The sequence below is a fragment of the Phocoena phocoena genome, chromosome 5 (genome assembly GCF_963924675.1).
Source record: "Phocoena phocoena chromosome 5, mPhoPho1.1, whole genome shotgun sequence".
NCBI lineage: Eukaryota > Metazoa > Chordata > Mammalia > Artiodactyla > Phocoenidae > Phocoena > Phocoena phocoena.
Genome location: NC_089223.1, coordinates 53,347,862 through 53,361,506, shown reverse-complemented (window position 1 = coordinate 53,361,506; position 13,645 = coordinate 53,347,862). Strand labels below are relative to the sequence as shown.

The 13,645-nt window shown below is 32.1% G+C and overlaps 1 protein-coding gene across 1 annotated transcript in view; it reads right to left on the bottom strand.

Annotated features, from left to right (window-relative positions):
- UBA6 (ubiquitin like modifier activating enzyme 6) overlaps positions 1-13,645 on the bottom strand; it is a 78,359-nt gene that overhangs the window by 16,459 nt on the left and 48,255 nt on the right. Inside the window, exons 14-20 of the mRNA XM_065877194.1 lie at positions 12,014-12,157; positions 10,481-10,548; positions 9,692-9,770; positions 8,493-8,573; positions 4,904-4,981; positions 2,766-2,947; positions 1,105-1,210 (exon numbers count right to left, since the gene is read on the bottom strand). Of these exons, the coding sequence (XP_065733266.1) occupies positions 1,105-1,210; positions 2,766-2,947; positions 4,904-4,981; positions 8,493-8,573; positions 9,692-9,770; positions 10,481-10,548; positions 12,014-12,157 (738 nt within the window). The remainder of the gene's footprint in view (positions 1-1,104; positions 1,211-2,765; positions 2,948-4,903; positions 4,982-8,492; positions 8,574-9,691; positions 9,771-10,480; positions 10,549-12,013; positions 12,158-13,645) is intronic.

Below are 13,645 nucleotides of genomic sequence, written 5' to 3'. Positions count from 1 at the left end.
CAGATGGAGTATTCAATTCTAGTTTTTCTGAGTATGAAGTTAGAGAATATACATATAGGAGAAGGGGAAGATGTGGTAGAGAGAATCAAGGGAACTTTTGGAATTTTGTAACATCCCCTACTTTGAAAATCTTCTAGTATGATCCCAGCATATCATGATTTTCTCCATCTAATTTCCTTCAAATCAAACTTATCAATTTTGTCTATTATAGTGTTTTCACTATATAAACTTCTGATTGCATGAGAGTAAAGGGGAAAACAAATTTTATTAAAATTTAAAAAATTTTCTAAACCAAACATATCCATTAAATAAAGGGATATTTATGTTTGTAAAATAATATTCTTCTTTCAATTTTACAACTTGGGTTGACCTTTTTAAAAAATTTTTTTTAATTAATTAATTTATTTATGTTTTGCGGTACGTGGGCCTCTCACTGTTGTGGTCTCTCCCATTGCGGAGCACAGGCTCCGGACGCGCAGGCTCAGCAGCCATGGCTCACGGGCCCAGCCGCTCTGCAGCATGTGGGATCTTCCCGGACTGGGGCAAGAACCTGTGTCCCCTGCATCGGCAGGCGGACTCTCAACCACTGCACCACCAGGGAAGCCTGACCTTTTTTTTTTTTTTTTTTAAATCCTCAAGCCTACATTTCTTAGACCAGTGATTTTCAAAGTTGGTAGTATCGCAAAATCACTCGTGGAGGTTAAAAAAAAAAAGTCACACCTATATCATTTGTATAAAATATATTGTTATAAATGGCTTGGTCCCTCATATGGAGAAACCGAGTCTTCAGTAAGATTTTGGGTGGGTCACCAGTTCAAAGGTTGCTAAAAACTAATCAAGCAGCTCTGAGAAACAAACAGTAAACACAAGAATAATATTCCAGAAAGACAGGAAACAAAATTTTGATGATTAAAAAAATAAGTTCAGCTACATTTAAAAAAATGTCTATACACATATGCACAGACATCATTGGCGGATCAAAAACAGAAGGGATTAGGAATGCTATACCAAATTTGCTGACTAATGAAGAGAAATAAACCGTGAGATATAAAAATGATGAGATATAAAGAAGAGATATTTACTTTAAAAAAGTGGTTCACTTACATGACTATTATAGGATTCAGTTAAATGAGGTACAATAACTTCAGTGTGTCCCTTAGTGCCCATTGTTCCAGAATCTAAGAGGGGCCGTAGATTTGCTAAGCAACGGCTATGTGAAAAGAAAATAGGTAACAAACATAAAAGTGAGCAGTAACAATGTAAGCAGAGGACAACTTACCAATTTCTACTGACCATTTCACATGTTGATCACTTCTTGGATATAACACTTTAGGAAACAGATACACGACCACCAAACAACCCATTTATTATTACCACCCCCTTCCTCCCACAAACTTTGTTGCTCACTCTAGCAATTTTTGTCTCTACCTTCCATTCCCAAGTTTGGTAGTTTTAGAACAAGACACATTACGTTTATCTTGTTCTAAAACTCCTACACAGAATGGATAAACAACAAGGTCCTAATGTGTAGCACAGGGAACTATATTCAATATCCCGTGATAAACCATAATGGAAAAGAATATAAAAAAAGAATGTCTCTGTGTAAAACTGAGTCACTGCTCTACAGTAGAGATTGCCACAACATTGTAAATCAACTATACTTCAATAAGAAAACAGAAAAAACAAACTCCTATCAAATTTTGGGCTTCAACTTTTTTTCCTCTGGGTTAACTCTTAATTAATGTGTTACCCCTTCTTTTCTTGTTTTCTATTTCTTCTTTGGTTCATTTTCTGACTATAAGTTCTACCTCACTATATCTTTTCAACATTTTCTTCATCCCAAACCTTCTTTCTCAATACTTATGATACCTATATTCAACATACTTTATTTAATTTCTTAAAGTTTCTTTTTTGCCTTTCTCTGCAAAAGTTTATAAACTTTCCACTGTACTCTCAACTGGTAAATTTTCCTGCTAATAAATCTGCTCTAGCACCCTAACATTAGAGAGTCATACAAAGATATAAGAAAGATTATGTAAGGTGTATACATCATAGTCATTTATTCATCTACTTATTTAACAAATATTTACTGAATGACACCATGTGTTGGGCACTGAGGACAGAGTGATGGGAAAATAAATAATAACTGAATAAATGATTTAGTGAGGAAACAAATATTAAATAAATGTGCATGGCAATAAAAAATAAGTGCTATGAAGGAAAAATGAGTGCTGTGAAAGATTATCTTAGGAGGATCTAATTTAGAATTCAGGGGTTAAAGAAAGTCTGTTTGAATAAAGACATTTAGGCTGAAACTGAAAGGATGAGAGAAAAAACTAAAGGAAGTAAAGAGTAAGTAGGCAGATTTGGGGTCAGGAGTTTTAGAACAAGATAAACATAATTTCCTGAGGTTGAAGGAGATCATGTACAAGTCCCTGAGGTGAAAAGTGTTAGATGCCCCCACTGTAAGAACTGAAAGAAAGAATGTGTGGCTAGAATAAGGGGAACCAGGGAGAAACAGTAAATTTTAAGCTGGAGTGGTGGACAGGTGGCAGATACTCTATGAAAAACATTTAGGCCATTTTAAAGATTTTTAATTTTATCCTGTCTCTAATGGGAAATCATCAAAAGGCTTGGGTTCAAGGAGAACTATAATAGGAACATAAAGAATAATCAGAAACTTCGGTAACTTTTCAATAAATAGGTGTGAGAAATGAAGTGAAAACGAAAGACAATTTCTATGAACCTGAATTTCAAGAACATACCTGTCTACGTATCTCCTGGCTTCCACATTATCTAATGCTGTAATAATTATATCCTGCTTAGTATAGAACTCATCATTGTAAATCACCTCGGTGGCTGGACATACTTTGTTCAAGTGTGCATCTATCTTTAATTGAGGATTTATTTTCAGGGTTGCATCAGCAGCAGTATAGCTTTTAGGTTTCTAAACAAATAACATATAAAAACAGAAGAAATAAATGGTAAATAGGAAAAATAGACCATGACTGAACTTAAAACATTTTTTATATGAAGAATAATGTAATGAGACCAGTTTTCATTTTTAATTTGTGGATATTACATTCACTGTGGTCATGCTGCATTTAGTAATGCACATTAGAATTAATAATTCATACATTTTGTTTTTTTTGCGGTATGCGGGCCTCTCACCGCCGTGGCCCCTCCCGCTGCGGAGCACAGGCTCCGGACGCGCAGGCCCAGCAGCCATGGCCCATGGGCCCAGCCGCTCTGCGGCACGTGGGATCCTCCCAGACCAAGGCACGAACCTGTGTCCCCTGCATCGCAGGCGGATTCTCAACCACTGCGCCACCAGGGAAGCCCCATAATTCATACATTATTAATAAAAATGTAAACGAATTCTATTTTACAGCTAAGTGCTCTGTAATTCTTAAAATATTAGTTAAAAGTCTAATTAAGGGGCTTCCCTGGTGGCGCAGTGATTGAGAGTCTGCCTGCTAATGCAGGGGACGTGGGTTCGTGCCCCGGTCCGGGAAGATCCCACATGCCGCGGAGCGGCTGGGCCCGTGAGCCATGGCTGCTGATCCTGTGCGTCTGGAGAGACCACAGCAGTAAGAGGCCCACGTACCGCAAAAAAAAAAAAAAAGTCTAATTAAAAGTACATTTTTCTCTAGTAATGAGGTTTGAATCAAGTAAGTGCCTAGAAAAAAAAAATGAGAACACATTCAGTACAATGTTAGAAATCCAAGTTCTATAGAATATGAATTCTCAGAGGTATGGTAACATAATATCAATATTTTGGTACTAAAATGTTTAAAAAATTTTACCATTTCTGGATGGAAATAAAAAATTATTATATATGTTTCAGTTTTATAAAAAGAGTACCCTTTCTTTTCTTTTAGAGTTAGTGATCATTTTTAAATCACTGGTGTCCTTTCAGGTGCTATCATAGTTTATTTGGGAGTACTGGCTCTAACACTAAGTATCTATAGATCATTCAGCTTGAACGACTGCATCTAGTTTTAATGGTATCTGTCTCTTCTCATATTGTTAGACGGACATGTTTTTACTTCTCAGTGCTATTAGCATTCATACATACAAATTGTAAACTTTGTCAGAAGTGTAAAACAAACAGGCTTTAATAGTTCTTTTATAAGTAAAATGCACAAAGGTCTGTGAATGAATCTTATCACATAAATTTTAGTTCATGAGAGACCCTGTTACTTAGTTCTTTGTATTTGGATAGGTGAGGTCATTCGGTTAACTATGCCACTATATAACTATATACAAGTATGCTTTAATTACTTTCCTGTTCATGACATTTCTTAGTTTACTAAGATTCTCAATGAGTTGTAGAACAACAAAGTGAAAAAAATTTCTAAAGAGTAAATTTGCTTGACTGACTAAATTGTTTCTTTTACTGACTTAAATATTTTGACCTCCATAAAAAAGACTGAAAATAAGCATTATTTGATAATAAAAAGGGATGTTAAATAATCAAACAAGAGCAAAAGAGCAAAAAATTCTCAAACTTTACCTGTTTTGTAATAAAGGTTAATAAAGAAGACAGTGCCAAATTTGTCATCTATAAAAACTTCAAATTAGGGAAGCTGTTTTTATATCCTAAGATGTTTCTAAAATTACATAGATACATCTTGATTATAAAATGAAAAAAATACTGCCCATCATTCACAACTCAGATTTTAACACCCAAAATCAATGCAAAAACTAATTTTTATATTAAAAAATAATTATATATTTTCTCTATTGTCATTCCCATTATTTGATAATTTGAGAGATTCTAATAAAATAAAGAAGATACTATGCTTGTTCAAGCTCCATATTCTATTTATAAAAAGGAAACTCTCTTCTTTTTTGTATAACATAATAGATGATTCAAATTTGAAACAGTATAACAACACACCTGTATGTGATGAGGACGAAATAGAAACTGTCTATTCAAGTTGGATTTTTCTATCAAGTCAGGATCTGTTACTGTAACCTAATACCAAGGAAAAAAATGGCTGAAATTACATAAGAGATAAATTTAAATCTACTTTGTTTTTCTCTGAATGACTAAAACAACTCCCACAAGTTATTCTAAATTATTTTGGCTGGTGAAAGTTATAATACAAATACTCCAAAACTGGTTACCAATACTACTGTTTTTATACTTATATTTAATGATAATGTTTAGCATACGAACATGTCAAACAAAACAGCTGAAACCAACTGCAACTCCTACTCAAAACTTTTTTTTAACTATTCGTAACAAAATAAAGGTTTAACATCACTATCACATTTTAGAACCGTAATGGATTAGCCATAGAGGAGTTAGCTCTTCTTTCTATACATATTTATTCTCAGTCTCAATTGATTGGGAAAGAAAGCCTGAATGTTTCAATTTGAAAGCTCTTGCTAAAGCAGAGGTCTACGAACTACAGTGCAGGCAGGCTGCCTGTTTTTGTAAATAAATTTTACTGAACACTGTCATGCCACTTTATGGCTGTTTTCATACTGTAATGGCAGAGCTCAGCAGCTGTGACAGAGCCTTAAGATCAACAAGCCTAGAACAGCTACAATATAGTTAAGAAAAAGTTTGCAGACCCCCATTCTAAAGGATGAAAGATTAAAGTAAACAGATCCAAGATAATCTAAAAAGTACTCATAATGCATTTGCCACTTAAGCTAGTATTTGTAAAAGATTTCACTAGAAGCAGTATTCTCAGAGTGTGTTCCAGCTGTTACATGTTGATTTGTATTCCCAAACACATTCACTTTCTTTTAGCTGGCATTTCAGATATATATATATATATATATATATATATATATATATATATACACACATATATATGTATATATATATAGAGAGATATGCGTATATATACATATATATGTATATATATATATAGTTTTTTGTTTTCAACAGTTCTTTTTAATTACGTGTTAGAGGGTATCTCTTTGAAATGGGGGGAAAAAAAAGCACAGAAAATGTCCTTTAAGAAAAAGCTTAATCAATGTATACTTATTGTGATTACTGATTAAAAAGCTTTTTCTTCTACCTCCCCCAACCCTACTTTTTATCCACTTTTTTTTGTTTGTTCTTCTACTGGATTGATCAAGTATTCTTGATTCTAATCCTCCCTCAATGCCCCTGTCAACCCCTCACTGAACTGATTTGGAAGTTAAATCTCTATTTTTATGTGGTGATCTTCAAAATTTTAACATGTACATGTGACTTAAGATCTAAAATTAAAATCTCCATCTTCCTCCTGAACAACTGGAGGATATCTGAACTCTCTCTTCTGTTTTCCATATCAATGAACATTTTACTTATTCTTAACCAGCCCACCCCCAAACTGGTCAATATTTTAATTAAAGGTTTTAAAAATTAATGCTTATTTAAATCTAAGAATGTTGATAAATGCCTCTACTTACCCTTGCTTCACACATTGCCTATATTAATCCATAGTTCTTTCAGTGAGAATAAGCAGTAATCTTTCATCATTTTACTAGTCAATTATCTTTTTTTTTTTTTTCCTCTTAACAGATAATTTAGCTGGGTATAGAAATCTAGGTTGATAATCCCTTGCACTATAAAGATATGCTTCTCTATCTTCAGGTGTGCATTTATTGCTGATGAGAAGTCTACTAAGTAATCTCTCTTTTTATCTTTGCTTTTGATTTGTTTGGGATTAGTTTACCTTTTCAATCTGAACACACTTGTCTCTTCAACTCTGGAAACTTGTCATTATCCTTGGAATATATTACTTCTTCTCCCTTATCTTTACTCTCTCTGGAAATTCTACTACACTTACGTTGGACCATGCAAATGTATCCTCTTTCATTAAAAAAAAAAGAATCTTTCTAAACTATATTTTGGGTATTTATCTTCTTTTCATCAATTCTCACTTCAGCTATATTGGAATTTTAAGTTCACTAATTATACAAAAATTCTTCCTTGGCTTTTTGTGAAAATTCCAGTGCCTTTTTCTCTCATGTTTCCATTCCTCTTTCTATATCTTTGGTCATTTTTAACTTTACAGTTTGTTCTATTATCTGTAGCACGCCTATTATCTATAGTTCTTAGAGAGTTAATTCTTCTATTTTCATTGGCTGATTCTTCCAGGTGGTACCTTTTCCTAGTAGACTGTCATTTTTCATTGTAAATTGTCTTGAATGGATGTTGATTTCTCTGCATAGTCCTATGTACTCTCAGTGTGTAAGTACCACCATGATGTGGTTTTGCATTTGTTTTAATCAGAGGTTTCAATGGCCCTAAACTTGTTATATTCATTTCTCTTCTTGAAGTTTTTATATGATATAATTTTGGACCCCATACACCAGTGTGGTGCAGCTCTGAGTTATGATTTCTTACAAATGACTTTCTTTCTAGTTAATGTATTGGACATATATTTAAGACAGAAACACTTATGAGTCACCACAGCTTTTAGCTCAGGAATAATTTCTCTCTTGGTTCCTGGAACCTGGGGGTTTCTCTTTCCTTCCTTCTAGTTAGTTTGGCTACTTATGTAAACACTTTAAAAAAGAATAATTTATACAGCAAGACTATGCATTTGCAGTAGGCTAGAAATCTGTCCACATTAACTTACCTTGTTTTGTTACCTGAAGTAAGTAGGTTTATTTACTATAGTTCTTTTCCTGACTTTTATATGCTGATATGTATTATGAAGTTCCAAGGAGTAAAGTAGGTGATATCCAAACTTGTGTAACCAAGGATTTTTTTTTAAGAAATACTTTAAAAACTACCAGAACTAATAGTCATTTGTGGAACACAATTTAGGAAATGCTGAGCAGGAATAATATAACTGTAGGACATCTGCCTGTAACTGTGACAGTAAGTTTAATAAACTATAAAATGTGAACTATTAAATAAACTTTAGTCATTTAATTACTCACTATTAGTCACCATGATAAATCTATGACATCACCACTGTAGTGTACATCTTAAAGGCAAACAGCATCAATGAAATACATTTTTATTTAAATATATGACATGGCTTTCCAGTTAACTGACATTTATCATCTTAAGAGTTTATACTGTATACCAAAGTTTACACTACTCACTCTTTTGATACTCACCAATTGAAACAATATTTGAGTACTCTGCAACTTTTTAATGTTAGCTTCTCCCATCTTAAATATTTATATAATAATAAGTAGTATCTAATAGAAATAACAGTATTAATGTGCTTTATTGTTTCAAAAGCCCTTTCACATTTGATCTTCATAATTACATTATGAAGCAGGTAGTACAGATAACAGTTTCACAATACTAAAGAAAGAAACTGAGGAGCAGAGAACTCAAGTTATTTGTCACAAGGTCACATAAATTTTGAAAAATGGTCAGGGTAGAATCAGAATCTTCCAATTTCTAGCCTAGTGGCTCTATCCTCAAAAACCAATACTTCAGATCCATGCAGTCAAATATGATTCAAAACTGGGCAGCAAAAGAAATATAAACTTTTAACTCTCAAGGATTTATATCTTACCATTCCATTCTCTTTGCCTGTGCCAACACCTAGCAAAGCAAAATTTTTTAACATTTCACAGCCTATGGCTCCACATCCTACCTATGGAGAAGAAAAATAAAAGGTATCAGATTAAATAAAATTAAAACATCTACTTACTAAAGAGCAATTTCATCTTAAGTTTCTTCAAATGCTGTTACAATACATACTTTTAAAAATAATTTGAACTTTTAAAGTAACTTAAAAATCATTTTACTTTAAAATATTTAATGGTTCATGATATCATTATAAGTGTCTCGGTTAAAAAAATGTATAAATCATAGAAGGAAAAGCATAATATTTATAATTCCTTTAAAAAGAAGACATTTTAATATTCCACACAAAAGCCAAAGTTTGAACTCAGTTTTTATATAAGATGGAAACAAACAGCATGAAACAGTGCAACATTACAATTAAAAAGATTACTTGTTTATAGACAATTTTCTAAACTCATTTGATGAATATAACTATTCTAAGACTTTTAAGTAAAAACTAATAAGAGATTCTACATGCAGGTAAAAGCTCAGGAATACTGCTGATTTCCAAAATATTATTTAAAAAATGAATAATAAAAATCAGTAGTACTTTTAGGACTGATTATAATAATTAAAAAAAATAAGTGGCAGGAGAAGTCGTCTTATGCTATTGGGGAGAGCTTCCGTGTCAATGCACTAAGACATTTAAGAAAGACATATCCACCTACATATTCCTACATTTGGTAAGAAAAAACAAAAAAAAACCCCAAACCCACAATTTTTAATGTATTTCTAGAAAATCATTTAATGTTCAAAACTACTATACTCGTATTTTAACTTTACATGTACTAATTCTCTAGACGATGGGTTGGCAAACGTCTTCTATAAAGGGCCAGACAGTGAATGTTTTCAGCTTTGTAAGCGATATGGTCTTTTTCACAACTACTCAGCTCCACTATTATAGTATGAAAGAAGCCATAGACAATATTTGAATAAATGGGCTTGGCTGTGTTCTCGTGAAACTTTATTTATAAAAACAGGCAGCAGGATGGATTTGGCCTGCAGGTACAGTTTACAAATTCCTGTTTTAAACATTTCCTGAATGTCTACTATGTTAGAAACTTTACTCAAATTTCCTTTAATAAATTAACGATATACAAGAGCAGTTTGACTGTACTATTTATTCTCATTATTATTCCTACTTACTAAAAAGATATTCAAATTTTGTAGCTTCCGACACAAAGTGTCTCCAATGCAGGCTCGTAAGGCATCATATCTATCTCCTCTGTAAAAACAATATAAACCAAGAAAACAGAATGGCATAAAAAAACATTATTAAGATTAGTTTAATTGCTGCTAGTACCAATTTAATAAGTTTCTTCCAAACTAACAGATAAATTATCTTATTTGAAAGAGAAGAAACTTCATAAAGAAATCAGTTGTTTCTTTTTTCCATTTGACTTAATATTCTAAGTCCAAATGACTTAAGTGAAAGTCACTTTAGTTTATCTGGAAAAAAATTTTTAAGGCAGGGATTTTTAATAAAGGTTTGTAGAGAAGACTATGGCTGGGCTTTGAAGTTGTTAACCCACTTAAATTGAAGGCAGAACTTTGGGTTATGTGTATTTCTGGGAGAATGAATTCATAAGCTTTTATCAGATTCCCAAAGAGATATGTGACCCAAAAGGTAAAGAATGACTGATATAAATAAAAGCTGCAGGTAGCAATTGTTTTCATCTAAAATCAGAATGATGTTTCAAAACCTAACCATTCTCATGATATAAATTTAACACTTTATATTCATTATTTATAAGGTGGTAAAGAGATACTGCATTATTATGACACAATCTCTAAGTAGAGAAGAAATGACTGCAGAAGTGAGCTAAGGAGAAAAGACAACTAAAACAAATGCATGTTTGCACAAAAACTCTTTTAATCTAGTTGCTCCTTATAAACATACAACTAAGAAAAAAGCAACAAAAAGGTCAGTATTACCGTGGGAGAAATTCTTCACGTTCAGGTTTGCCTAGGGATTCGACAATATCTGCTGCTTCAATATATAACTTAAAGTAGAAGATAAAAACATAACTTACTATGTAGAAAGCTAAATTGCTAGAAAAAATAATTATCTTCTGTAGTTATTTAATGATCATTAAAGAAAACAATGATAAACATGTAAAATAATGTAAACATGTAAAATAAAGGATTAAAAAATGTGATTGTTTCTTATGCAATAAACATTCCTTACATTCTTTCATTGAAACAATGGTTAAATCTGGAGGAACTGTAAAAGGATATAATTTGATTCATGTCATTTAGCCATCTTACAGATGATATATTCTATTATTAACAAACAAAAGGAAATTTCACCTCCAAATCTATTTTTTATAACTACATAAAAACTTCTGGAAGCTCATTCAATTTCAGCTACATTTGAATAATTTGTTTACTTTTGATAGGAAAGTACCTAGTCCATATTTAATTTCCAACTTGGAAACTATGTCATCTGTAATTATTACATATACTACAGAGGAAATGGTCTAGGAGGCCACAATTTCAGCATTTAAAATAATATCAAACAGAATTAGTTCAGGTTAATGAAAAAAACCCGAGTCTCATTCTCATTTTCATTTTAAGTAACTTATATGGCTAAAAAACGTGAACATGACCATGAACATGAATAAATGGTTATTTATTTAATTATAACATAGAATCTATATTAATAACATAATTTATATTCCCCATGCTGCTAATAGTTATATCTAAACCAGACTTTTACAACTGAACTTGTACACTGTGTTAAAATAAACCAAATAATCCAGCAGCAAAATAATATTAATTAATAGCATCAATAATAAATTTACAAATTTTAATTATTAAAGCTAAATTTAAACTTTTTAAAACATAATAAACAAGATCAATGTTATATTCAAATGTTTAAAATTAAAAAAAAAAAAAAGGGCCTGAAGAGTATCCTTTGATACACTTTGCCAATTATTCCTTCTGGTAATAGAAACCAGGGTTTTTCCATCTTGCGATTGTTTTTACCCTATGTAGTTCTCAAACTTTTACCATTCCTATGCTTTCTACCTTTAGAAGTTTATACCTAGAAACTAGGGAATCTGAAGATTCATGATACCAAAAGACTCCATGGAACAGTTCAGGAGTCCTGAAAGCATGTGACTGCTAAACTAACAGTAGTGGAAACTAAATATAAGGATAAGAAAATTCCTTATATATAAGGAATATAAGAGTGAAAATTCCTCCACTCTCACAAATGAGGGAAATACATCCTAGAATGCAACTCTGGGTTACATGCCAATAGCCTCAACAAATGATCTTGTCAGTTTCCATTATAGAATTAAGTTTTGGTGGCACATCACATCTGACTCATGCATCAAAAAATACTTTAAGGTTGCTTTTATAATATATTAATTAATACTATGTTATAATTCATAACAGACATTCATTATATGGGTGAATAATTCAACCTTAAGTACAAAAAAAATATTAAAATAGAGAACTAACCCACTGGCATAAAGGAGAAAACTTTCCTGTCACAGCTTTCAATACTTCTTGGCTGGCAACACCTCCTACTGCTGCAGCAAGTGGGGGTAAAAAGCCTTGGGCAGTCCAAGAGAGCCAACGTACAATGTCATAATTTACTTCAGGCTGAAACACAAGCCATGAAAGACAATAATATTAACAGTATTCACATGGTATACTCAAAATTTCAATAAATAATTATACCTTAACTTCTAAAAGAGCTACTCAATTTCCCTAATAGTTTTTAAGTCCTAAAAAAAAGTCCCAATCTCATAATAAAAGATCCAATTCCATGTCAGTTACCTTAAGCAGTATATTTCATTACCAGTACCTGCCCAATTTTGCTTTTTGACTCTTTATGTGACACTAGGGAACAATTTAGAATTAAATGGATTATCTACCGTGATGTCGGACAAACAACCAGAATTTTAAAAAACATGTTTTAATGAAAACTATGGAAAAACCTTGCACCTACATAAATGAAAAAAAAAAAAAATGACCCAGAAAAAATGATGAGCTATCATTTGTGCTTGAAGTGGCAAATAAAAAGTAAAACTGTAAAAAATGAGGCAATACATTGTTAGAAAAGGCAGTTTAGGAAAAAAATTGAGAGTAATGGCACTTTTGCATATAAATCTAAGAGCCAATCACCACAAAGTTCTCATTATCATACTTAAACTGAAATGATGTTTCTCAAAATAAAATTTATTAGTATTTTTAAGAAAAAAATGGAGAACTGGATTTTGGAGCTATTATTTTAGCACAATTTCTTATTTGTCACAAAGATCTCTTCATGAGCTCTGGCTTCTCTTTCTCTTCCTGTTCTTTCAACATCAGTAACTAGAATCTTAACCTAGGATTCAAGTAGGGCTCAATTAATCTCTTGAAATTCTATGTAAAATGTACATTTAGGGGAAGAAGGAAGGCTTTTATTACATTATCAAAGATATCTATGATACAAAAAGAGATTACTATTTACTCACATTCCACCCACTCCATTTCAATTTTCTATATCTCACTATTTTACAACTATTTAGCACTAAACTCAACTCAGATTACAATTTCATTTAAGATGTGGCATTTCTGAATGCAGAGATATTGGTGGTACTGATAATATTAACAATGACAAGAATGCTAATAGAAGCAGGTAATTTGGTTGAGCATCTATTTTGAGTTGTATATTATTAGTCCACATGTAATCTTCAAAATAATCCTAGGAAATATAATTTCTATCATACAAATTAGAAAACTGAAACTTTGAAAGATTAAGTAATTTACTCAAGATTTTACTGCTAGTAAGTGGTCAAACCAGAATCTGAACCCAAAAAGTCCAACTCTCCAGCTCTATTCTTACCATTAGGTTACACTATCTTTCAAGATTTTATATTTTTTAATAAACAAACATCCAAATCTGGGGAGTTTTTCATCACCCTAGGATAACGACTAAGGCCTATATCTGAATTTCTGCACACGGTCTCCAAAAGATGATACATATCCACAAGAAGAGAAATAAACCAGTGGCAGGGCTTCAGTATTACTAAGAAACAGAAAATATGAACTTCAAATTGCCTGTAAATAGAAAAACAAACACCAAACCACAAATGAACTATTTCT